This window comes from Meles meles, chromosome X, assembly GCF_922984935.1.
Source record: "Meles meles chromosome X, mMelMel3.1 paternal haplotype, whole genome shotgun sequence".
NCBI lineage: Eukaryota > Metazoa > Chordata > Mammalia > Carnivora > Mustelidae > Meles > Meles meles.
This window is the reverse complement of record NC_060087.1, coordinates 12,300,803-12,328,621: the sequence shown is the minus strand read 5'-3', so window position 1 is coordinate 12,328,621 and position 27,819 is coordinate 12,300,803. Positions and strand designations below refer to the sequence as shown.

At 43.5% G+C, this 27,819-nt stretch overlaps 1 protein-coding gene across 2 annotated transcripts; it reads right to left on the bottom strand.

Moving 5' to 3' along the window:
• Positions 1 to 54: 54 nt before the first annotated feature.
• ZRSR2 (zinc finger CCCH-type, RNA binding motif and serine/arginine rich 2) lies at positions 55 to 27,280 on the bottom strand. 2 transcript variants are annotated; one of them, XM_045996062.1, is made up of 12 exons: positions 27,184 to 27,280; positions 26,684 to 26,763; positions 26,391 to 26,432; positions 22,917 to 22,995; positions 18,746 to 18,854; positions 18,456 to 18,542; positions 15,339 to 15,377; positions 14,614 to 14,732; positions 9,538 to 9,751; positions 4,281 to 4,336; positions 3,394 to 3,503; positions 55 to 1,131 (listed from the first exon to the last, which is right to left on the bottom strand). In XM_045996062.1, the coding sequence occupies exons 1-12, from the start codon at positions 27,222 to 27,224 to the stop codon at positions 671 to 673; spliced, it is 1,437 nt and encodes a 478-aa protein (XP_045852018.1). In that variant the 5' UTR covers positions 27,225 to 27,280; the 3' UTR covers positions 55 to 670. The 2 variants fall into 2 exon arrangements, with proteins under 2 accessions (XP_045852018.1, XP_045852019.1); XM_045996063.1 differs by lacking the exon at positions 26,391 to 26,432 and having other exon boundaries at positions 56 to 1,131.
• Positions 27,281 to 27,819: the final 539 nt, after the last annotated feature.

The window sequence follows — 27,819 nt, the reverse complement described above, 5'->3', positions numbered from 1 at the left end:
CCAAACCGGCACAGATGTACTTGGCGGTGTGGCAACAGCAAAACTTATTATCAAGAGAGTAAATTTTTTGTAGCCTTTCCAGAGGGGCAATTTAGAAACACTTTAGGAGTCCTATCTCTTGATGTAACAGAATTTATCCTAAAGAAATGGTCAGAAATGTGTGAAAGTATTTAAGGAAATCCACAACAGGACTGTTTGTAGCACTGGATTCTTTAATAGTGCAAAATTAAAGATAATTTAAAATCCAACAATAGGGACATGGTTGAATAAATGGACAGGTCCATGCTGCGCAGTGAGAAAAAGAAGAAGCTGCATGAAATAGGTTTGGCGGAGAGGGAAAAAGCATTTTCAACTGCAGCCATATATGATCTCTGCGTTAAAAAGAAAAACACGTGTATAGACGCAGCAGAGGAGAAAAAAAGACATAAGCACTGCTCTCATGTTAACATTCTAAGGGCTAGGATTACAGGTGATTTCCATGTTATCTGTACATTTTAGGTTTTCTAGGTTTCTACACTAAACACACTGATTATTAGAGAATAAAAGCATTTTTAAATAGGCTTCTGGCCGGCTTGCTAGCCCATGGAGCTCAGAGCCCTCTACGACTATGCAGGTAGGAAGCAGCCATCCTCATAAATAAGATCTGCAGTCCATGAAGAACAAAGTACGTTTATTTGCATTTGGGGCTCTGGAGAGTTCGGTCTCTGCTGCCTGACCTCCTCCTGCCGCGACTCCTGGACCTAGAGGAGCTCTGGCTCCGGCTGCCCCGGCCCCGGCTGCGGTCCCTTTTTCTTCCTCTACTTCGGGAGCTGTGCCTCTCGCGGCTCTTGGATATGTGTTTGTGCGACTTCTTCCCCCGGTGACTGCTTCTCCTTCTCCTCTCAGCTTCCCCGTTTCTCTTGTAGGAGTGGGATGGACTAGGGCTTCGTCTCCTCCTGGGCCTCCCATAGTACTCATCGTGGTGGCCGGTCCTCTCTCTCCTCTCTGAGCCCTTACCAAAGGAGGAGCCCGTCCGATCGGGAGACAGGTAGATGTCTCGGTTAGCTTCCCAAAACTCATTGTTGGGATTTCTGAACACGTGCAGGAAGTTGCAGTGTTTTCCTCGAGGGCACTGTTGTATCTCAAACAAACCTGCAACGGCACAGTGAGGAAAAGCATTTACCGCCGGGACTCCATCCTTTCCAGAGGGTACGCTGCCAATGGGCAGACGCAACTGACCTATCTCCTCCTGCGGCCTATATGGATGGACGTCATAGCTCTGGCTCCCAGAATTTCAAAAATACTCAAAAGCTCTACCAAACGGCACTGTGAACGGTAACAAACCGGAGGTTTTCAGTAAGCTGGGTATCCTGTTCCCCAACCGGATGAGGGGGTAGAGGGCGACCAAACACACAGTGACCACATCAGGGGGTTTTAGAGTTTCCCCATCCCACTGATGGACAATGTCGAGCCCTAATTAACCCCAAAGAACCGGCCCTTGGGAGCCTCTGGGACACCGTGCTCTGAGAGCATGGTGGTGGCAGGACCGGACTGCTGGCCAACAGGGAGCCTGTGAGAAGTGCAGGGCTCGGTATTTTCTTTAGACTTTAAGAAGATGGCAAACATTGGCCTAACGCTTTTAACTTTACCAAGTGCTTTTAATATGGAAGATCCTTGCCACGATGAAATCTATTTGAACCACTTCAAGATCCTCTTGACGCTAACTTTTTGAAAGTCCGTAAATTCCCCAAATATGTAAAACAGTTAAAAGTGAAATATCTCCATCCCACACATTATATACGAAAGGTCAGAATCGATCAGAGTCTTAAATGTAAGACATGAAACCATACAACTGTTTGAGGAAGACATACAAGTAAAATCTGCATGACACCAAAAGTACGAACAAAAAAACATAGGGATATAAATAGATAAAATGGATTTCATCAAAATTATAAACTTCCATACTTCACAGGACATCATCAAAGTGAACAGACAACCCACAGAATTGGAGAAAATATTTGCCAGTCATATTTGCAAGAGGCTTGTCCGAAGAACAGGTCAAGCACTCTTACATAATTGCGATAATAAAAAGACAACCTAATTAACAATGGGCAAAGTATCTAAACAGACCTCTTTCCAAGGAAGATACACAAATAGCCAGTAATGAGGACACATGAAAAATGTTCAACATCATTAGTTACTAGGGAAAATAACAAAGCTGTTATTAAAAAAAAAAAAAAAGTAAACTAGTCTCCTGCTTCGGGGGAGCCAATGTCACACTCAGAAGTATCTCACTGAAAACACACTGGATTCCCAGGAACTGACAAAAATAATTGCCTTCAGGGAAAAAAAAAGTTCCATCTCTTCCAGCCCGCAAACTTACACGTTTCAGGCATAATGGTTCTTCTGCTTTCCAAAGCAAGGAATTCTAAATTCTTTGTTCCCCCTTCAATAAATAGTTTTTGAGTGACAGCGTCCATTAAGACCAGGCTGCCAAAGATAAACACTTGGTAAATTATAGACTTTTTTTAATTAGAGGCTTTAAGCCGGCAAGTGTAAAGCCAAAAAAAGCAAAGGGGAAGAAAGGTGCGCCCCCTAAGGCAAGGACAGTTCCCCCTCTTTGTTTCCGGAGTCGATCGACAATAAATAGTTTGACTAAGCCTATGAGACAGAAATACAAAAATAACGAAGCCTTCCAGAGGGCTGGCTACGCAAAGGACTGACTCATTTCTTGACTTTCCGGCCACAGTCCGATGAGTCAGTCTGACTGAATGCGCGCCCTGACGGGATCCTACAGCTATGGTCAATTTCCACTGCACGCAAGCACGTCTTTCAAGCAAGGCAGGAACTGTTAAACTGCTTTAGGCAGCAAGGATGACAGAAAATTCTTTAGGGATAAAGATGGGGAAAAAACTCAGCTTGAGTGAGGGGGTCTAATGAGAGATCACTTCCGACGTTGCAACAAGGAAAAAGGCTCCCCAAAGACACAGGTCCTCGGGCTTCCCGAAGTTTTAAAGCCCAGGACTGAGGATGAGGACATGGGAATTCTAGCCCCAACTCTGTCACCGATACACTGTAATTTCTCTCACCTTACCCATAAAGTGACCCACAAGGTCCACCACTGATGGACCTTGTGGACAGAAATGTGAGCTACTTTATAGAACGATCGCTGCTCATCTAGTTCCTGAGACAAAAGCCATGTTTCATCCCTTTAAAAGATTGTTTTTTGGGGTGCCTGGGAGGCTCAGTAGGTTGAGCATCTGACTCTTGAGCTCAGCTCAGGTCTTGATCTCAGGGTCGTGAGTTCAAGTCCCGAACTGAACTTAAAAAAAAAAAAAAAAGTTTTTTCTCTTAAGAATGTCCCTTTACACAACAGTGGAAGCACTGGGGTAAAATCATCATGTTGTATTTTACCACAAATTGCCATTTTCCATCGGGTCACTGGGCAGAATTCACACTGAAGCTGCCGTCCTGCATACCATCGTCCATTAAACAGGGAAAGGGCTGCTTGGCATTCTTCTTCCCTTAAAAAAAAAAAAAAAAAAACCCACAAATTAAAGGATGCCTTTTACAGTAACTGCCTATTATGGAGATGACCCCTAATGTTAACTAACCTTTTTATTAGTTTACCATAGGACCACCAAGTTCACTGCTTTAGTACTAGGGAGTCCTCATGAGAGCATTCAAGCTCCTGAAAGCTCACAATTTATTCAGGAACGCTTTTTACTAACCATCCCTGAGGTCCTGATCCATGGAAATCAGCTTGAGTCAAAGCTGCTTGAACCAAAAGACTGGACCATTAAAAATGCACAAGTGTCTCCCACTGTCAGAGCCGCTCCTTTCTTAGCTAGGGCTGCTATATTTCCTTATTACAATGGTTAATTTAACCCATTAGCCACAGCATGGCCCAGACAAACAGCAGGACAAGCAGAAATGATATACCAACTGCTGTCTTAGAAGGCCGAACGCACACCGAGATGGCACGGGGCTTCCATTTCTGGCTCGTTCAATGTATCCTGTTCTGTTACCCCTTTTCAGTGTGTATTTTAATTATTAAAACTATGAAAGTAAAAAAATAACCATTGTAAAAGTCAAAACTATGTAAGTATACAACAAATGACATACAAATGCATTTTCAAGTCCCTTCTCTATGTATGTCTATATCAGCCCTTAATATTTACATTTTTAAAAATACCACGCACATGAAAGCTATCTATTTAGTGGGGGAAACCTGGACAGCAACATAATTACAACACTATACCGAGACAGAACGGGAAGATGTTTATGTTCAGGATACTTACGATTGATACTGAACATACACATTGCCCCTCAGATGAGGTTCCAAGTTGCAGCTGACCTAAAGAGCAATGAAGAATTTGATCATCAAAAAAAAAAAAAAAAGGGAAAAGCAACCCTCCAGTCATCATAATGCACTTTGTCCAGGGTGGCACTACCAAAAGCAGTTCTCATTTGAAGATTCCAAATACCCCTCCCCGGTCTATGCAGGGCTTCCACGCGCCGCAGTGATAGAGGCCTCAACTATCTGATCCCTGCTGATCCGGGTTCATTTTTCACAGACATGAAATGCTTCACACATACGTAAAAATACAGAGAGCAAAATCAACACACATGTCTAGCCCCCAGGTTCAACACCAGCGCTTTCCATTTTTGACGAAGAACGGTTAAGTATGCAAAACATTCCAGACCCCGTTGAAAGCCTTCTGCCTATGCTCCCTGCCCCATCACAGGGATGAGCACGAACCATCCTGAGGCTGGCATATCCTTCACATTCCAAATGCAAACACACAGACATACACACGCACCCATGTGCACAGACACCAACACTCGTATCCATATGTACACAGGCAGACACACGCCACACGCACACCATCAAATTCTATACATACTATGCATAGACATGTCTCTTATGAATACATGGCTATATTTATGTATACATATGCAAAGCAACTTGTATATATGCACTGATAAACAACGTACAGTACTTCGTACATTTCAAATTTTTACACAAATAATGTATATTTTACATTCTTTTTTCACAGGTATCATCACAGAAACATAAGGACTCATTTTAACTGTACATTGGATATATCAAATTATCAAATTTATTTATCTACTCCTCTAATGATGACTATCCAGGATGCTTCCAATTTTTCATCAACAAACAGCCCTCAGGCCACATTCCTGGACATGCCTCTGTGGGGAGAAGGATTTCTCTAGTATGCATAACCAGGAGTACCGGGGCGATTTATAGGTTATACGTGCTTTCGACTTCACTAGGATTCACAAACTGCTCTCTGAAGTGGTTTTACTAATTGGTATTTCCTCGCCCACTCCTGGTATTAACAGAATTTATAATTTTTTTTACCTGGTAGGTGTGAATAATCTCATTTCATATGCACTGTTCTACTAGTTAGATTGAACATCTGCCTTCAAAAATGACAAATCTGAGGGCACCTGGGTGGCTCAGTGGGTTAAGCCTCTGCCTTCAGCTCAGGTCATTATCTCAGGGTCCCGGGATCGAGGCCCACGTCAGGCTCTCTGCTCAGCGGGGAGCCCGCTTCCTCCTCTCTCTCTCTGCCTGCCTCTCTGCCTACTTGTGACCTCTGACTCTCTGTCAAATATAAATAAAATCTTTTTAAAAAAATGACAAATCTGGGGGCGCCTGGGTGGCTCAGTGGATTAAGCCGCTGCCTTCGGCTCAGGTCATGATCTCAGGGTCCAGGGATCGAGCCCCGCATTGGACTCTCTGCTCCGCGGGGAGCCTGCTTCCTCCTCTCTCTCTGCCTGCCTCTCTCTCTGCCTGTCTCTCTGCCTACTTGTGATCTCTCTCTCTGTCAAATAAATAAATAAAATCTTAAAAAAAAAATGACAAATCTGGACAAACAGATCAATGGAACAGAACAGAAAGCTTAGAAGGAAACCCATGATTATATGGTCAATTAATCTATGACAAAGGAGACAAGAACATGCAATGGGTAAAAGTCTCTTTTTTAGAAATGGTGCTGGGAAAAATGGTCAGCTACATGCAGAAGAATGAAACTGGACCACTTCGCTACACCATACACAAAAATAAACTTGAAGCGGATTACGGACCTACATGTGAGACCTGAAACCATAAAAATCCTAGAAGAGAGCACAGTGATTTCTCTGAGGCTGGCCCTACTAACATTTTTTCTAGATAGGTCTCCTGAAACAAGGGAAACAAAAGCACAAGTAGGGGCGCCTGGGTGGCTCAGTGGGTTAAAGCCTCTGCCTTCCGCTCAGGTCATGATTCCAGGGTCCTGGGATCAAGCCCCTGCATAGGACTCTCTGCTCGGCAGGGAGCCTGCTTCCCTTCCTCTCTCTCTGCCTGCCTCTCTGCCTACTTGTGATTTCTGTCAAATAAATAAAACCTTCAAAAAAAAAAAAGCACAACTAAACTATTGGGACTACATCAAACTAAAAAGCTTCTGCCCAGCAAAGTTGACAATCAACCAAACTAACAAAGGCAACCTACGGCAGGGGAGAAGATATTTGCAAATGACATATTTGATAAAGGGTTAATATCCAAAACAGAGAAAGAAATTCTACAACTCAACACCCAAAAAACAAATAATCCCATTAAAAATGGGCAGAAGACATTAACATTTTTCCAAAGAAGATATCAAAATGCCCAACACATGAAAAGAAGCTCGACATCCCTTATCATCAGGGAAATGCAAATCAAAGGAGGAGATACCACCTCACACTCACCAGGAAGGCTAAAATCGAGAAGAAAAGAAACCAGCAGTGTTGGCAAGGATGTGGAGAAAAAGGAACCCTCGTGCACTATTAGTAGGAATGCAAACTGATGCAGCCGCTGTGGAAAACACTAGGTAGGTTCCGCAAAAAGTTAAAAAAATAGAATTACCTTATGACCCAGTAATCTCACTACTGGATATTTACTCAAAGAATATGATAACACTATTCAAAAAGATACATGCAGGGGCACCTGGGTGGCTCAGTGGGTTAAGCCTCTGCCTTCAGCTCAGGTCATGATCTCAGGGTCCTGGGATCGAGCCCCACATCGGGCTCTCTGCTCAGCGGGGAGCCTGCTTCCTCCTCTCTCTCTGCCTGCCTCTCTGCTTACTCATGATCTCTCCCTGTCAAATAAATAAATCTATTAAAAAAAAAAAGGATACATGCACCCTGATGTGTAGAGCAGCAGCATTTACAATAGCCAAAGTATGGAAATAGCCCCAGTGCCCATCAATAGATGAACAGGTAAAAAAGGTGTGGTATATATACCATGGGCTATTACTCAGCCATGAAAAAGAATGAAATCCTGTCATTTGCAACCTGGATGGAACTAGACTGTATAATGCTAAGTGAAATAAGTTAAAGAACAGTGATTTTACTCATCTGTGGAATTTGATAAAACAAGGGGAAAAAAGAGAAACTGAAAATAGACTCTTAACTAGAGAACAAATGGATGGTTGACATTGGGAAGGTGGGGGAACAGGTGAAACAGATGAAGGAGATTAAGAGTACACTTACCTTGATGAGCACTGTTACATAAAGAATTCAGGAATCACTATGCTGTACACCTGAAACTAACACTGGATGTTGACCATACTGGAATTTTTTTTAAAAAGGCCAAATCTGATTTGTTTTTATTCAATGGTATAAGAAGCTCCTCAAATATTGATAGAAATGCTTAGCTTTTATTTTCAAAATGAATCTACAATGTTACAAATTTGTTCTATAGTATTTTTGTTAGAGTACCCAAAAAGAGGCACAATCTGTAATGATAGTTTATAACACCATCCTTAGAAGAAAGACTAATGATAGTTTATACCACCACCCTTGAGGTCTTAAAAGGCCTTGGGAGGCCACGTCAGTTATACCAGTGACCTCAGAGATCATTCAATCCAGTGGTTCCCAAGGACCTATTAATTTTCCATGATGAATTCAATGTTCTGGAACTTTTCCTACTAAAAATCTACCGAATAGCTTTCCATTTATAAATGCTAATATGATTAGCACGAGCTTTGCTGATAAAATTCTAACGGAAGTGGGGAGGGGGGACCAAACCACACCGTGGCTAGCAGGTGCAGCCTGTTCTAAGCAATGATTTCCACTAACCAGGTGGAAGTTCTAAAGCAGCTCCATCGCTGACCTCACAGAAGCAGTACAACGTAGGGACCCCACAAGGGAAACCGCTGATGGGGTCCAATTCCCTCCCTTTCGGGAAGAGGCAAAGGCAAGAAGAGGTAAAGTGACCCACTCGGGAGCACAGAGCTAGTCAAACCATGAGGACTGCCGGGCTGACCCTGCCATACTAGTATTTGCTGTGTACGCTGAGAAGCGGCGTGAAGACTAGAAGGTGCGTGCAACAGAAGCAAGAGGTAAAAGGGAAAGAGAAATTTTAAAAAAGTTTTTTTTTTTTTTTTTTTTAAGATTTTGAACTCAGGGGCTCCAGGGTGGCTCAGTTGGTTAAGCATCAGCCTTGAGTTCAGGTCCTGATCCTGGAGTCCTGGGATCGAGCCCCGTGTCGCGCTCCCTGCTCGGCGGGGAGTCTGCTTCTCCATCTCCCTATGGCCCTACCCCAACTCCTCCTGTTCTTGTTCTCTCTCGCTCGCTTTCAAATAAGTAAATAAAAATCTTTAAAACAATAAAATAAAAATTGTGAACTCAGTGGACTAGAAGTATAGTTTTGCATTTCATGACTGCTGCTGGGGGCTTAGCAGCCACTGTTGCTGGCTGTTCCAGCTTTGCCCTGTCATTGCCAACTTGCAGAGGGAAAAACCTCGTGATTTTATTCTTTTTTCCCTTTCAAATTATGGGACATTTCCCCTACTCTAACAAAGCAAAAACACTGCTGTCTGGATCCAATCAAGTCAGTAAGTGGGAGGCCTCAGTATGCTAGGATTCAACCCCCGGGGTCCCGTAAGCAGCCACTGGTAAGTACATCTGCCTTTATTCTTGCCTTGAGGAACCTTTTCCAGTAACTGTGTACTCTCGGTGGCTCTTTTTCATCGGGTATGCTGCATCACCAGCCACGATTTGGGGAACACTATGTTCGGTACTGAGAGTACTGAAGGCGTAAACACACTGTCAGAAAAAGGAATCAAGGTTTCTGTTCTCGGGCAGCTCCAGAAGAGTAAGTGCCTCGATGGAAGGTGCAAGCGGGTGCCATCCACATCACGCAGCAAACTCAGTGAGCGGAGAGCTGGGCAGGGCGAGCACACCGTGGCTCTAGGTGAGACCCACTACAAAGGAAGGGAGGGGGCTGCCTTCGGCGTCACGTGCAGCCTCTAACTGAGCGCTGGGACGGCTATCTGCAGGACCTTATGCAGCTCGAATCTCATGCAGTCCCGCTGCTGTACCGGCAATGAGGGCTGGTGGGAAGGGAGTCACATTTACCGAGCACCTGGGTGCCCAACTTTGGACCGGGCCCTGCGCCATCGCACACGCCCCGCCCAGGCAGACAGCCTGCGCCCTAGCGCTCGCATCATCTAGGGCACTTTGGCGGGAAGTGAAGCAGTCCCCTTCTTCATGTGCATCGTGCACACCCACCTTGAACTGGATCACCTTCCCCACGTTCTTGAACTCGGGAAGCACGTCATCATAGAAGTCCAGGAACTGCTGGTAGGTTTCCTCTTCACTGTACTCTAGGCTGGCATCTGGGTCATAGTCATCCCTTCTGCACTGCTCCATTCCAAACGTTGTGAACATGCTTTTAATAAGGAGTGTGGGGCTCGAGGATGGGAAATTGTGTTTGCGTGAACACCTGCACATGAAAGGAAAACTTAAATGCAGCACTCCAAGAGTTAGAAATTACACACCAAAAGCTTCCTTTAAACTTGGAGATAGAGACTCAAAGAACTTGCTTAACTGCAAGATAATAAACACCATCCAGGTGTCAAACTGCAACACTTGAACTGCTCTAAGACTGACCGATATATATATTTGCTCTCCTTAAGATGTGAGGTTGGGAATTATTTCCACATCCGTATGCCATTCAGCTGCCTTTTGATGAAGTTCACAAAGTCTTATACATGTAAAAGCACAGGAAAGAGGTCCACTGACATGGCAGACTGTGGTGACAGGCACAACACTGTATGTGGGACTCAGGAGGAAGGTGAGAACAATACGATCGTGGCTCTATACCATCCTCTTCTAACTCAGTGCTTAGAGACGAGGGTAACGTAAGGGTTTTGAGCTAATGGACTAGTTCAATTGCACATATGTATACATAGCATTTCACGGTGTTCATGACATTTTTCTATTTCTTCCTCTGATCCTAGCAACCCGTTACTACAGTCGGGGCTAGTATTTTCTCCACTTTGCAAAGGGAAGCTGAGGCCTAGAGAAGCACTCTTACCCAAAGCACACGGCTGGTAACAAAGGGCCCAGAGATGGGGGTTAACCTCCAGTCTAGTGCCCGTTTGCCATCTGTGACAGGATGCAGAGAATTCTCGTGTCATCAGGTGGCTAACCATTATGAACGATTTTCTTTTCGTAGTTTGAACTGAGCCAGGTTGTACCTGAGTCATTCAAGTCTTATATGAGTCTACTTTATTTAGTTCCCTCCCCAAAAATGAGGGGAAAAAACATACCTCCAGGTTCCAAATCATCAGATTTTCCTGATTAGGTTTCCAGTTTAAAAAAAAACTGGTTAGGACAAAATTTTTAGGAAAAAAACAATCCCAGAATGGAGGAAGAAAAAAGTTAAAGAACAAGAACAAGTGTTGGAAAAATCAATCGCCTCAAAATGCCCAAATGTTTCTCTCCTCCTCACTTTCCATGTCTAGGATACACATCTGTGCACCATGTGAGACAACAGGGAGGGCCCCCCCCGCACCCGTGCCCGGCTCAGAGATGCAGAGTGTCCAGTCATGGGAAATGTTCTGTTCGCCAAAGGACCCTTCTAGATGATTCAGCAGAGACCTCGTGATGAGTTCCACCTTCCCAAGCATAGCTGCCCACAGCACAAAGAGGGAAAGTTCAAGCTGACTGCGAGTGTCAGCAGTGAGGCAGAATTTTACACGGAAGAAACACACAGATTTTAAACAAGGAACCAGTTTATGGGGGTTAAAATTCTGCTCATGGGATTATTACATCTGAATGAACCTGGCTCTACTTCCGAGGGTGTTAAGCGAGCCTCTGAGTTTTGGACCTGAGCCCGAATCCCTGTTTAGGGAAAAGCCCCATTTGGCTTGGAGACTGTCCATACAATCTGCGTATAATCAGGGCTAGCCCTACAGCTCCTACTGAGAAGTCACCTAAGACAAGAGACATTTGGGGAGGCAATCGAAAGGTGTGATGCCAAACCTGTGTGAGTCCCAGAATCACCTGGAAAGAACTGAGATTTCTCAAGTTCTGTTCCAGACCATCTGTTAAGACCTCAGGGTAGGGAAACCCTATTTTCAGAGAAACTCCCCACTTGATCCTGAAGGTCAGCCATGTTTGGGAACCCCTGGTTTAGGCTATGCTATTTACTTATGATGCAGATACTAGAATCAAGTAAGACGGCCGCGAAACCACACAGTAAGAAGTTACCCTAGCCCAAGGTCAGCCAACGAACCATGTGGTCTCCAGATGGCCCTTCCGGTGGAGCTAACTGACTACACCTCTTTATCTCTTCTGGAGGGAGCACTCACTACCTTTGTCCTTCACACATTTCAAGGTGCATGCTGAAACTGGGCTGCTATCGTTTACTGAAGGTCTCTGTAAGAAACATTTTCAGGAAAATTATGTAAGCAGCTGTTCATAAACCATCTATCAAAGTTATCGTCCACCTCCTTCCTCAGTGTCTTTACACAGTATTCCACGGGACAAACATTTAGAATCTGATGCCTGCAAAATCTATCTTTCCAGAGATACCACGCATTCTTTTTGGCAAGAAGCGAATCTCTGCCTGGGCTGTGTTAAAATCCAGAGCCAAGTGCACTGTGCACTCACAGTAACGCCCTCTCTCTTCCTTTCCTTGCTTTACATTTCTTTCATTACACTTGGGGCAGTACATTATAAGCTCTCTTTCAATCACTTCTGGAAACCGGGGAGTTATGAATAACTACTCTGATAAGTAAGTTTTACCTTTCATCAGTGATTATGTTTTCAGGAGGGGAAAAAAACACCACCACCACGGAACTCCCTTCAAAGCTGTGACTCCAAGCAGTATCAACTCCAGAAAGGTTCTAGAATTGAACTATGGACTAATTACAAAACCAGAACCACCAAAGGAATGCTGGGGGGATGGAAGTGTCTGTCTGAAGTGACAAGCCTTAACAGGCAAGAACAGCTGTGTGATTCTGAAGCAAGTCACTGCGGCTCTGAAAAAGGGGAACGGCTTCACTGTCTCCACCAATGGTGCTGGGTTTTGTAACTGCTCATTTCATCACATTTTATTTCATAATTCATCACTTGAATGATGAAAATACCCAAATTGCTCTCATACTTTGATAGCTGTGATCGTGAAATTTCATATGCCTATGAAAATACGAAAAAATGTTCACAAACCAATCTGCTCACAGTCACTATTTCCTTGGAATGAGTCTCAGGGGTGGGTGGGAGAGCCTAGCAGCCCGTGCTCCTTTCCGCACACTAGCACTGCCCATTCGGGACTTCTCTCCTTCTCTCGCCTGTGGCCATCAAAAGGAGAACTTAGAATCAGATGACCACCATCTTAAAATACAAGGAAACGTTAGAGATACAGCATAAACGAGGAATCCTGTAGCCAGAAAACCTTAAAGGCCACCTGGTTCAGCTACTCACAAAGATGTGAATTTATATGGAGTCTCAACTGTGCTTCACAGGTACCGCCCATGTTTTCTTTGGTGGGGGGTGTTTAACATCAATTATGACTATTTCTTGATGAAACTAAGCATATGTTCAGGAGATATTACTAAAGGCAAAAGGGAATAAAATCTCTTCTCCTTTCCTTAGTTCCTAGTTCCTCAGGAGGCTTTCACTACTGACCACATCCTACAGATCCTCTCACAGGCTTTATACAACACCAGCTATCAGCCGTAAGAGGAGCTGCACATCCCACACTGGCGGCTCTCAGTCCTAGGGTGTGTACGAACACCTGAGGACATTTCAAAAGTAAGGCTGCCCAAGTCTCAGAGATTTACTCAACCTCTGGTAGGACATAAATTTTTAAAAGCTTTCTAGAGGAGTCTAACGTGTACCTGGGTTGAGAACCACTGCTCTTAAAAAAAAAAAAAAAAAATTATAAGGCATGAGGGCTTAACTTAAACAAGAAAAGTAAGAGGAAGAGAGAAAGTTTGTATTTTCAAAGAAGGACATGAAACATGGCTTGGATAATTTTATGAATAAAATAACATGAGTGACAACATATAGTTTTCTCATTAAATACATATGAATTTGCCTATTCATGTCCCTTTTGGGATTAACAGGACCTTAAGAAATGATTAGATCTCTTCTGCAGAATGCTTAATCATTGTATTTCATCTTACATAGATTCAGTCACCATTATGAATTATTTTTCTCCTTTGAGTTGTTCATTCATAAATAAGCCAAATGATAAACATCACCAATTCTTGGCATATTATCAAGTACTTAAATATTTGCTTAATGAATGAAGACTTCGGCACTTAGTTCTCTACATGAACGTCTTGGTTTCAAAAATGCTGAGGCTTGTGAAGCCTCGGTGGCTCAGTTGGTAAAGTGTCTGCCTTTGGCTCAGGTCATGATCCCAGAGTCCTGGGATCGAGCCCCGCATCGGGCTCTCTGCTTGGAGGGGAGTCTGCTTATCCCTCTGCCTGCTTCTCCCCCTGCTTGTGTTCTCTCTCTCTCTCTCTGGCAAAGAAATAAATAAAGTCTTAAAGAAACAAACCACTGAGCCAAAAGAGGTAGACAACAGAAGTGTCTCAAAGAATAAGGGCAACCATAACAAAATGAAAATACCAGTGACCACTCAGGCCAGTGTCTGCCATGTGCCTGCCATGGTGCCTGTGCTTGCCCTGCATCCACTCCATGCAGCCTCACCACCTCCTTCGAAGGGAGAAACTGCTTGTCATCCCCATTTTACAGATGAGGAAACTAAGGCTCAGAAAGCTTAAGGAACTTGCCCAAAGGGAAAGGTGCTCAAGTCTGCTTCTGCACCCTGGCTCTGTTCCTGAGTCAGAGCAGACTGAGAATGGGGAATTAGAATACTTTTCCTCACTCACTCAGGTCCTGGCTTTCACAGATACCCCTTGGGTATTGGGCGTGCCAATTTCTCAAAGCCTCTTTTGCGCACAGTGTTGGCCACTCAAAAATAAGTCAGTAAGTAAGTACATAAATAAATAAATAAATAAGCAAGCCAAGCTGCTCCAGTCTCTTGAAATACGTTCTCTCCCCATCCAAGTTGTCCCACGTGGACTCACGCAAGCACAGGAAGAAAACGAAAAGCACAAGGTCTTCGTGAAGCTGTGGAAGGAATGCAAAGGAAGCTCTAGGAGAGAACCAGGCTGAGCCGGCCCAGGGAATAGGTACCAGAAGGGCAATGCAACTGGAGAAGCAGCAAGGATGCAGCCTGACAGGGAACCTTTCAAACTCAAGCCCACGGTGCTCCCAAAGAGAGAACGAAACAACCTTGACATTTTGATTCACTGAATTCTGACATGATAAAACAAAATGAGTTACCTATCTCCAAATCTGCACGCTCCTGTTTTACTGTAGAATGGGCAATTAGCTCGATCTTTCTCCATTATCCTTAAGTCCATGGGTGGCTCTGGGTTTTGCCATGTAGCACCATTTTCCAACTGTTGAAAATAACCATGACTTTTATTGGTGGTATAAAAATCCATGATAAACTTGATGTTTAAAATGTATTCATATATTTTGGTCAAAAAATATATGGGGACTTAAGAATATACACATTTAGGTCATAACAGGCAATCGAGATTTCACAATCGTCCAGAGACATGCACGGGGTCTTTCTTGGCTTCCAGTCATTGCGCAGGACTGGGCATCACCGTGGCTACCAGGAGCAGTCACCAAGGTCTCCCTGCTGCCCATCCATTCTGAATGGGGTCAAAGGACTTGCCAGGGAACCACGCCTGAGACCCAAGGCGCTCTGTAGCAAGTTCTACCATTTATTTCAGGGCAACAGTGCGCGGTGTCGCTCTCACACACTTCAAGGACTAGAAATAAGTAGAGTCCGCAGCGGGGGACATGATACCATTTGCTTTTGTTCATCAAAAACCACCTGCTGCTGTTGCTGCTGTAAAAATCACAGAGCTGCGAAGTGATTCTGATATTCAGATGCGACCTAAATAGCTTACCACAAAATTAACGTTCTACTAGAGGAACAGTTTCTAAAGAAATGTTCACTGGTCTCAAATTCTGAATGAAAGGTTTGAAAATACCTCATTTTCAGCCTGCTCCAGCATCTTCTGCACAGCTTCCTACAAATGGTGCAAACATAGGACTAATGAAAACCTGCAAGTCAGGAAAGTCACGTCTGGTTTCTCTGGTTAAGAAGCTCATGCGTAACAATTCATAAGAGAAAACAAAAAGAGAAATCACACCCGCCAAAGGCTTCAGGTTCTAATTTGCTTTCTACAGCACAGACCTTCTGAAAAGCTTTCAAAGGACATATAGCTGAGAATATTTATTCAAGTAGGACATTTATTAGCTCCCACTGCAAAACAGTCTTAAAATAGTTCCAGTAACAGTAATATTTAGCATATTTGATCATATATACCACATTCTAGCTTTCAAGATGAATGATACAGCATCAGTGAATTATTATATAATGCAATGCTTAGATCAAACGTCATCAACACTTAACAGATCTTAAATTATGACATGAACATAGTAATTCGGGTTGATGAGAAAATCTCACACTTTTCAGTAAGACAAAGAAGTCTTGCAATATACCAGTAAATTCTGAGCTCACTGTCATTTAAACAAGTTTTTAATTATTCTTGACAGACCTCCCTTGCCCCTTAACGCATTACATAAAAGACTCCTCTGTCTAGCTGCTTGAAGATGCTACCCGGTCACATGGGGGACCAGGCTAACTCCACGTGCTCGCAGTGCAACTCGGGTTCTTCTTCACCCCCATCCGCCTGAACGCCCCACATCTCAGTAACCGATGCTGCCATCCACTTGCCCACTTGTTTGGACTAACAACCTAAAAAGTAGAACTGGAACTCGTCTCCTTTTCCTTCTCCTCCCCGTCCATTCAGTCTACAAGCCAGAGCCCCGACTGCCTCTCCCTCCACACACCCCACCTCTGTGTACTTATCCTTACGAAGCTTTCCCCTCGTCCAGACTACCATCATGTCCTATCTGGAACAGTGGCCTTCTAACTGGTCATTCTATTTTCACTCCTGTATCCTTAGTGCGGGCTCCCTGCTCTCTACCCTCCCCCTTCTTTATATAAAAGTTGGAAGGATCTGGTAAAGGTAGAGATACAAATTAAATGAAGTCACACCCTGCTTCAAAACCCTGCAATGGCTTCCCATGGCACTTAACACAAAACCCAAACTCCTCCTTCCAGTCCAGGAGGCCTTACACGATCTGACCCTGCCTACCTTCCTGACCCCCTTCCTTGCCCCCACCGTTCTCTCCTTTGGTCTCCAAGATTCAGGCGCCCGGACATCTTTTCAGCTCCATGGTTCAGGCCTCTTCCCTCTGCCTGGACTCCTTCTCCCCAAGATCTTTGCACTCAGGTTTCAGCTCAAACACTGTCTCCTTGGACAAGTCTTCCTTGACTAGGCAATCTAAAGAAGTACACCCCTACCCCAATCACTACCGCATGGCTGTTTATTTCTGTATAGCACTTAACATCATCTCACAGCACTTAAAATTATTTTTTTGGTTACTTATCATCTGGCTCCCGCATCTAAAAAACTCAAGGAGAGCAGGGGCTGTGTTTTTCACTGCTTTATCTCCCTCTACTAGAAAAGTATCTAGAGACAGCAGAAACACGGACTGCATACCCCTTTATACATGCTTACAACCTACCTCATTTCACCTGCCTCTCCGTAATGTCTCACCTGACTTCCTTTGAAACAAAAGCCTTAGCTTTCTTAAAAGAAGCCTTGGCTTTTTTCTAATGCCAGAAAGACCTCAGGTGAGAACATTCTACTGTCAAAATGGGAATCAACTGCTCTATAAACAATGACAAGCTCCTGACAACTTCCCTGTCCCCTAAAAAGCTAGCGTGGTCTTGCCTCATCTGTAACGCAGCACTCAAATGAGGGTATTAAAAATCTGCACTGGAGAGGTGCCTGGGTGGCTCAGTTGGCTGAGCGCCCAGCTCTCAGTCCCGGCTCACATCACGATCTCACCGGTCATGGGATCGAGCCCCGCATCAGGCTCCGTGCTCAGCAGGCAGGCTACTTGAGGATCCTCTCCCTCTACTCCTTCCCCTGCTCACGTGCACTCTCTCACACATGCTCTCTCTCTAAAATGAATAAATAAATCTTTAGAAAAAAATTGCATTGGACTTCACTGACCTGAGACACAAAATATAAAATTTGTAGAGGCTGCTCCTACCCTATCATGACTAGGATATAAACAAATGCATTTTTAACTACCCACTTTTATGCTATTCAAACTTGGGAATATGATAGAAAAGATACATCCTGAGGACTCAGTCAAGGAATGATGAGCTGTGGGATCTTGGAAATAAATACACTGTGTTAAGGAATAGCAGCAAAATAAACCAAAGCAATCTTTAAGACTCTGAAAGATATATACACATACCTTATAGACTCTTTTTTTAACGAGGAACTACGTGTTAGCTACAACGGCCTTTATAGCCAAGTAGGAAAGGCAGTCACGATTTAGCAATAAAAAATATTTCCTAACTCCTCAATATTGGAGTTACTGATTTTTTTTCAGTCAATTGATTCTTGCCAACATGTTATAAGCAGTTAAATGTCTTGTTAACTCAGTGAGGATACGACACAAAGTATTCTCTAAATGGGTCAACCCACATACAAAAGAACCTCAGAAAAATGGTTTGGTGTGAAAGTAAAGAGCTAGAGCAAAACCAACATTTGCCCTAGGGTAGGACAAAGTGGAAAGCAGGGGCCAGCTGCCTGTTTTTCAAAATAAAACAACAAAGTTTTACTGGATCACAGCCACAACCATTCATTTACATATTACCTAAGGCTGTTTTCACGCCACACCAACAGAGTTGGATGCTTGTGACAGAGACCATACACACCATAAAGCCCCGAATTTTTACTCTCTGGCCTTTACAGGGCAAGTCGGCCAATGCCTGGTATAAAGGGGCAGAAGGGTAGTTAAAGGCAAAACTTAATTTAAGGTATCTGCCACTGCACAGACCCAAAGAAGAGATAAGGGAACTGGAGCGTGAATGTGTACTAAAAACAGGACTCTTCCTAGACAGGAAAATGAAGCCCAAAGCCCGATACGCCTACAGCCCAATCTTCAGCCCCATCCCACACCGTATCTGTGCACCAAGAGGATACGCAGTGCGTTTATCCTCCTGTGACAGGAATCACCTCTCTTTCTCTCTTCTCTTGCAGCTTCTGTTCCTCCTCTTCTCTCTCTCTTCTTTGCTGCTCTTCCCATTCTTCCTTTAACTTTCTCTTTACCAGAAAAAAGCAAGAGAAGGAACAGTAATTCTTATCACTTACTTCTTGAAAACATTTAACATATGGGGCAGATAAATGAAAAACTTTGCCACTGGTAAAATGCGTATTACCCATTTTAAGTTCGAGACCTGTAACTCTTACTGGGAGTTATTTTTGGTTAACTAATTAGTTAGCCGGCCATCGGACTAATATCGTACCTCTTGTTCTTCTTGCCGCCTTCTAGCTGCCTCTTCCTTTTCCTTCCTTCTTCTGAATTCTTCTTGTGCTTTCTGCTCCCGAAGCAACCACGCCTCATGTAATTTTTGCCTATAATGTAAAGATGTAATCAAATAAGAAAAATGAACACTAATTTACAATTACATACACACAATGATAGCAAAATGACATATTTGAGGATGATCAAGCTATCATGAAAGGTATTTCCTAGAAAGCAGTTAAGTGGAAGGTAAGAGGATCTCTTCCTAGTGGGTAACAGTTGAAAATCCCTACTTCTACACTTCCTGTCCATGACATCTTTCACACAGGAACAAGGACACTACAACTTGTCCTTTAGGCTGACCATTGGGATGTATAGGTGTCAATAAAGATGCCAACAAGTCTCAAGGCCCCATCTAGCTTTTCACGTTCAGAAGGTCCTACTCTTCCCCTTCTATGCATTTAACAAGCGGCACCTGTGAGACCGCGGCACTATGAAAACCTGGCACCTGCCCCCCTCTGTCTTTGCACTGTTCCTGCAGACAGTTAAGAGTCTGCCATGGCTTGTCCCAAGCACATAAACTGCTCAAAAAAGGGAAAGAGAACTCTATCTGACCAAGTTTTAAAATAAAGGATGCTACGGGTTTTGTGACAAGGAGTTATACAAATAAATTAGCAGGTGTCTAGTTTATTTTTAAAAATGATCAATTACAGGGTGATGCTACCTTAAAATGGCAAGCGTCTCAGACATACAATACCAAAATTTCTAACTGAAAGATGGGTTCCATTTATTTTCTTTTCTAAGAGCCCAACATGGGGCTTGATTCCAGGACCCTGGGATCCTGACCTGAGCCAAACGCAAACGCTTAACCAACTGAGCCACCCAGCGCCCCATGAACGGTTATATTTCAAAAGTTCAAAAGCCAATCGGGTGTTTAGAACTTAGATTGCATTTTCCCACCGAATTTGTAAAAGGGAAGTGAAATATGAGAAATGGTTCTGTATTACTTCAGCAACATTAGGCGTTACATAAGGTTTCAGTTGTAGTCTGGGGAACAGATTCACAACTTCCAATATCCTATGGGAAAAGAGATTTCATTTCCAGCTACGGATTTCAGGAGCCCATCTTTCACCACAGTGGAGGCCGGCACATCGCATCGGTCAATGGTCCCGTGCAGGTTGTGGATTATGTACAGATGTTTCAGTGTACAGAACTCTGACTTTGGAGTCTTTTGAGGAGCATTAATTACACATAAACCAAACCAAAGCACATATAAATCTAAGACCTCGAAAGAGTCAATGCTGACAGAGCTGCAACTTGGTAACTTGATATACTGTTGAGAAGCAGAACTGGAGACCCCGCCCCCCGCCCGACACACAGCTCAGTCAGACCCCGGCACCGGGAGGACCCAAGGAGTGTCTAGCACGGCTTCCAGCAGTGGCAGGCTGTGCCCTCCGGTGGACCCCAGCCCCTCCTCTCTCACCCCACTAAAATGCCTGCCAGACAAAGCTCAAAGCTGCTGGGAAAATGGACTCTGCTCTAGCCAACACAGGACCACAGGCCCCTGCCTTTGCTTTCTTAGAGGATTTACTAAAAATGGCTTATAATTGTGATTCGGTCTCTCTCAAGGACCTGAGAGCCATTTCTTGGAAATATCATCTTTAAGAAGGAGAGGGCCCCTGTGTCCCAGCGTCTGCGAAAGGCTGGAATCCTAACTTGCCTAACTGCCTGCTGGCCACATTTACCCTGACCAACCCTCCACACATCCTCCCCTCTCTCATTCCTCTGCGCCCCTACACTCCTCCCACCCTCTCCCTTGTAAAGGTGCCAATCGCGCCAGCAGGAATCAGAATGGAGCTCAGCTCTTTCCCCTACAGCCCGGCAATCCAATCCGTTCTCAACACTTCAACGTCTGCCTGTGCTAGTCTCTGACACTCTGCATGTGCTCTCAGGCAGTACATCAAGCCATACAGTGTTTCCACAGAATTAATTCTCCTGCTTTTCAGCAACACACTACCTTGCAACTGGTACAGGAACAAAGATCAAAGGAACACAAGATCTGGTTACCTGATTTAAAAGAAGCACCTCAAATTAAATGGGAAAAGAGAACACATGACCCCTATTTCATACCATATATGGCATCTTCATCATAACAGAAATCTCTAACAACCAGAGAGAGATATTTCCGCATCTTGGCGTCTCCTATCTACTAACACTATGTTAAGTGCATATACTTGCCACCTCATTTCATCTCCCCAATTCCATGAGGTAGGTACTAGGATTGATTTTATTTCCATTTTATCTCCATACTTAAGGCAAGGAAACTGAAGCTTAGAGAGAGAGAAGCAACTTGAGCACAGCTAGAAGGCGCCAGGGCCAGGACTCAAGGTTGTTCTGCTCAATCGACTCCATGTTCTCAATCACTGCTACATTTTCCTTTGGCATTTTGCTGATTGCACCTATTTACATGCTTAAGTGGAGAATAGGAGTGTGAATTACATCCAAAGCAGCAACATTCCCGACAAAACATGCCACTAAATAGCTAGAGATCGCCTATAAAATTTTCTTACTCCTTTTAAAAATATTTTTTTATTGTGGCAAAATATACATAACATAAAAATTTAGGATTTTAATCATTTTTAAGTGTACGGTTGAGTAGCATGAAGCACATTCACATTACTGTGCACCATTTGGCAAAAAAAAACTACCCCCTGAAAAATACTAAGCAAGAGAAATAGAAGATTTTCATCATCTTGGGATGGAAGAGGCCTTTTATAGTCCAGAGACCATGGTCAGATATCATGATGAAAGTCGATAACGTGAAAATCAAATTATGGTAAGTAATGCCATAAGCCAAGTTAGGTAGGACTGATGACAAATGAGAAAAACATACATCACACATATGACAGATAAAGGACAAACATCTTTAATCAGTAATAATCTTGCTTACCTAAACACACTTAAAAAAATGTTTCCCAAAAGAGGAGAGGTAGAAGACTTAAGCAATCTAAAATAGGTAATAAAATATATTAAAAAAATATACAAACTTGGAGCGCCTGGGTGGCTCAGTGGGTTAAAGCCTCTGCCTTCGGCTCAGGTCATGATCCCAGGGTCCAGGGATCAAGCCCCACATCGGGCTCTCTGCTCAGCAGGGAGCCTGCTTCCTCCTCTCTCTCTGCCTGCCTCTCTGTCTACTTGTGATCTCTCTCTGTCAAATAAATAAATCTTTAAAAAAAAAAAAAATCTGAGTATAAGTAGTAAACAATAGGAAATTCATAAGAAATAGTAAGTGAATGTTATTTAATAGTAAATAACCCAAATGTCCATCAGTAGAGAACTATAGATTATGAATCCAGAATAAATTATGCTACATCCATACCATGGACACTGTGTTGCCACTGAAATGGTTGAATTAGGTATCTGAACCAACACTGAAATATAGGTCCTATATATTAAGCAAAAAAAGCCATTAAAAATGCATAAATAACATCCCATTATAGACATAAACACATATAGTACATCTACATTCTTACATTTTTAACAGCGGCTATCTTTGGGTTTACTGAATTCACTGAAGCCCTTTCACTCTTTATACTTATTTCAATTTTTTTTTGTAAAAACATTTTCAAATTAGCAAAAATAGTGAAAAATATTCCCATTTAAGAAAAATTAGAACATCTAATTTTAGTCTGTTAGGTGGAGATTTAAATATTTTATCCAGGGTTATTTTATAAGACCTGTTTTGTACAAAGTGTTATAAAGAAGACCTGTACTAGTTTGTAGAGACTTATAATATTTTTTTAAATTTCTTTTTTTTTTTGAAAGTTTTTTTTTTTTAATTTATGACAGGGAGAGATAGGGAAAGAGGGAACACAAGCATGAGGGAGCTGGAGAGGAAGAAGCAGGCTGCCTGCTTCTGGGACTCAATCCCAGCATGGTGGGATCATGACCTGAGCCCAAGGCACACGCTTAACAACTGACCCACCCAAGTGCCGCCCCCCTTTTTTTCCCTTAAGTAGGCACCACACTGAGTGTGGAGATCCTGAGATCAAGACCTGAGCTGAGATCAGGAGTCAGAAGCCCAACCAACTGAGCCACCCAGGTGCCCCAAGACTTATAATAGTCAAATAAAACAACTGGATTCATGAGGAAGTTCTCCGATCACTGCTGACCTTTCTATCTCCAACAGCTTCTCTTCTTCTAGGTGTTGTTCTTCAATAAAAGCATCCTCCTCCTCCTTCTGCGAGAGTCCTAAGGAAATTTAAATGTTTTATTAAATGATCCAAATATTGTAAAACCTTGGTCAATGATTCATGGGGAAAAAAAAAGATAAAATCTAACCTTTACAAATATGTTACAAATCTCTTTTTAAAACCAACCAGATTTGAAAAAACTTTGAAACCCAAAATGAATAATGGTAGATAACACATTCAATTTAAAGTATTAATTTATGGTTCCACAGTGATACTCAAAAAAGTGGTGGGGTATGAAAGGGAACATTCATCTTTACAGAAAAATGGCAACTAAAAAATGCAGACTTAAGTAGAAAAGTCATTTTTGCAACCCCACTTGAAGAACGGATTTTTTTTTTAAATGCTAAAAACACTGGATGAAAGCTTGCTCCAAAGAAGATACTTACACCAACTCAAATCAGCAGCCCACGGAGTACTAATGACAAAAGGGAAACTTCCTTTACAATGGAGCCATCAGACTGACAACACTTTGACCACTCCCAGCAATACTAAGAGGGGAACAACCTGACATTACAGCCCCCCTGATGTGGGCAGTGAGAGGTATACAGCATCAGCTTTGTAGGATTTGCCATAACGGGCGTGACCTGAAGCTAATCAGAAGACAGGCTAATCCAGAATGCAGTGCATTCCACCAGACGACTGGCTTGAACTTTTCATAGTCCTGAGTCTTGGTTTGGGAAAGTTCAAGTACGGCATGCATATCACACACCATTGAATTACTATTCCTTTACTTGGCTGCAAGTCTGATATTACGCACTTCATTCTAAGGAGATGCAGGCTGAAGTATTTAGTGGTGAGAGATCATGATATCTGCAACTGACATGCAATAAATTCAGAAAAAATATGTACATATGTATCTATCTATATAGGGAGTGAGGCAAAATGTTAAAATGTTAACACTGGCAAATCTAGATGACGTGTTCATGGTTATTTATTGTACCATTTTTTCAACCTTCTGTACACTGGAACCTTTTCAAACTAAGAATATGGGAGGGGCACCTGGGGGGCTCAGTGGGTTAAGCCTCTGCCTTCAGCTCAGGTCATGATCTCAGGGTCCTGGGATTAAGTCCTGCATCAGGCTCTCTGCTCAGCTGGGAGCCTGCTTCCCCCTCTCTCTCTCTCTGCCTACTTGTGATCTCTCTCTGTCAAATAAATAAATAAAATATTAAAAAAATATATGGGAAAACGTTTTTAATATAACAACTTATTATATAATAATAATACATATATATAAATTCTTAATCAGAATTTAAATTTGGGGGGGCGGAGGAAAACTGAAGTGATCCTAAGGAAATATAACAGAAGATCTCAGGCTTAAAGGAAAAAGATTTTCTATCTGTCACATATGATGAGTATAGGTCTAATCAAAGGCACACCCAGTCCTAGATAATTACAATTTAGTTTTCTTAAGTAAATTCCATTATTTTAGTACCTGAAATTAAAATAGGTTAAAAAAAGAAAGAAAGAAAAAAAAATTGGGTAAGTTCTAGCTCACACAGAATAAAATCTAATTATTCAGATTACTAAATGAGCTAATGTTCCTAAAGGGATTTCAGACACCCTGGCCCAGAAGCTATGCCTGCCTGACTGACAGGTATGCCTATAGACTAGGCACTGTCTGGCACAGCTGATACTCAAAAATATCTGTTGCCTGACTCACTCAACCCCTCTATCCTCCCAAAAACAAGCTCACACTCCTCAGAAGTGATCACTAACAGTACCAGGTGTAGCATTTGCTCGACACACATACAGTCAAACGTATGCAAGGACACATGTAAGTATACTATACCTAATTGTATCATACATGTAACTGTATAAACTGGAATCACACAACTTGCTTTTGATTCTGAATGCCACCTTAACTTCTGACAAGGCAGCTTATTTCAGACTATTTCGAACAGAACTGGATGCTACCTATAAATGAGAGGTCAATATTCCAGAAATTTCTACCACCCATTTTCCAATTCACTTTTACCAGCAATTCTTATAGACTATCTCCCTATTCTAGCCTTCGGGGTACTGTCTGCCCATTCAATCTGTGCTACAATGAACAGCAGTGTTTGGTAGGCCACACTATTCATGAAGCGCAACTAAGAATTAGGAGTTGGAGTGGGCCAAGGTAGGAGCAGTAGTCCAGACACAAATGCTTCCACGTGGATCTGTCATTAGCTATATAATCCTGACCAAACCAGTGCCTGCAGCCTTCAACTGACCAAACTGACAAAGAACATGATCTGCCTGCCTCTCCACAAAGGCTCACTCTGAAAGCACTCTGCAAAGTCAAAGGGTGGGGGGCGGGGGGAATCCAATGCAATAAATGCAATAAAAACAGCTCTAGGATTTAAGAAAGGGAAAAAAGATTAAGTAGTTAAAAAAAAAAAAGTTGTATTAAAGAATACTGGTTAAGTAAACCAAGGTAGCTGAGATCATTGCGGGAGGGGATGGACACAGAAACCAAGGGCATTGATAACTCCAACCTACCCTGTTTTTTCCCTTTTATCCCTGATACTTTGTCCTGCCTTTAATGGTCTAGTTATGAATAAAAGAGAGATGCTAACACAGGCCGCAGGTAAACACCCTGCTTCTCCCATTCTAAATATTCCAAGTACTGCTACTAAAAATAAGTACTGGGCAATTCCAAGGGTAAATAAAATGTCTACAGTTGTTTCACAAGGCTAGAGAACATTGGTTACTTGAGGCCCTTGCCTGTGGACTACAGGAATCGTCCAGATACATTTTTGCAACGTATTCAAATATCGAATCATTACAATGTATACCTATAACGAATGTGTCAATTATATGTCAAAGGAAAAAGAAAGGATGTGAAGATCTGCCTGGATAACCTGGATGGCAGATCGTAATGCAGTGCTGCTGTGTGATTTCAGGGCTTCCATCCGCATTCATAGTTTTCTAAGTTATTACTAATTTCATTCCATTCAACAGGCGGGTTTAATATGTATTTGTTAGATTCTGCCATATGAAGGACAAATGACGCCAAAGCCAGTAAAAATGACACCACAGCCAGTATTTTAATGGGAAAAAACAACAACCGGTAAACAAGCACAGGGCAACAGTAGAGGCACTCCCAGCTCCAATCGGTTCCATGTGCACGCTCAGAGCTTGTCCCACACCATCGCTAACATCACATTAATGTAGACTGGAATTTTACTGGGTGTGTAATTTCACTTGGTTTTATAATCTTGTACATATGTCGTTTTCTAGTCAATTAAGAGTTTTGTATCTGGTTTTATGCTGGTATGTATACTTCAGTGGCATTAATAATAATCCGAGTCAACAAAGGGTCTCTTGTTACGTTTGAGAAAAATGTGCAAAATGTCTAAACCCCTCAAGTGCTGCTGGTTTTACAAAGGAAAACATTCGCTCAATACTTACTATGCGCTAGGGCTGTGCTGCTGTAATTCATGATGCCTGCACCTGTAATATCAGACACTTCATAAATACTTACACATAATCAGTGCTTGATTCACCATGACCTTTTCCCCCCTCTTTGGTACGTTAATATCGTTTCTGAAGGAGGTCTAACATAGCTTTACTCCGGAGGGAGCAGACGCCGTAACTCTCAGCAGGTTAAGTACTTGGCTTCCTTCTGGCACTGGGGCTTCGAGTTAAGACGGGAGCGGAGAGATCAATTTCATACACAGAAAACAGGCTAAGGAGTCGGTTACCTGAGTCCCTCAATCGAGCCAGTTCTTGCCGTCGTTTCTTTCGTTTGGCCTTCTTCAGGGCGGCCCTGTACTTTTTGTGGCTGGAAGATTGAAACAGGCACACACCGGCGTCAACTGACCGCACCTGCGGCGCTGCCTGAATGCCCCCCACACACGCCGCGCCGCGCCGCGCCCAGTGACAGGAAATCGCTCGGGGGCCGGGGCGTGAAATCTTGCTTCCCGGGTTTTCATCACGGAACACACATTTACTATCGCCTCGCCATTCCACGACCAGACGGCAGGTCTTTTCCATCCCACCGCCCGTACCCCTCCTCACCTCTCTGAACCCACAGAAGCCCGTGACAGTCCGGGTCGCACCCCCGGGAAGGACTCCAGCGGCAGCAGTAACTCGCCTGCTTGGCCCAGCTCCCCTTTCCTTCCTGCTTACACATCCTGCATGTCCAGCCTCGGGCAGCTCCGTCCCCTCTTCTCGTCGCCTCATCTCCCCCAGCCCAACTTACCTTAGTTTCTCAGGAAACAACATCTTCTCGGGCGCCGCCATTTTGCCAGGACGGCCACGCCCCCCAAGAGTTGGGCGGAAGAGGCGGGTTTAAGGGGAAGGGCGCGGTCGCGCGCAGGCGCGGGTGCCGCGGGGACTCTGAGGCGAGGGGGAGCGCGCCTCCTCCCGGGAGGAACAGAGACAGAAGACGCGAGGTTCCTGTGGGCGGCTCCTCTTCCCAAAACTCTGCACAGACAAATGTCTCCTTCCCGAAAATTCCTACCCCTCCCTGAAAATAATTCTTCCCTTCTAGACTTTCGCTATTGCCTTATCACTACCTGCCCCAACACCACAGTGGTCTGTCCTGTGGTCAGGAAGTTAAAGTAACACTTCTCTGTCTCTCTCTGGTCCTCATCCATTCACGAAACCTGGCCCCACGCAGTCACTCGCCTAGCGTGCCAGCCCGACTGGTCCAGGCTCCGCCTTCCGCGGTTCCACCTATCAGCCCCTCAAACTCCACAGTGCGCCAGTTTCCATTCACACCTGCCGCCTCTATAGGGAAACTAACACCCGCGCTGCAAACGTGTAACCTCTGCTCCCAAGGAATGTGCAACCTAGAGGCGGGAAAGGACCAATACATAGAGAAAATAATACAGTA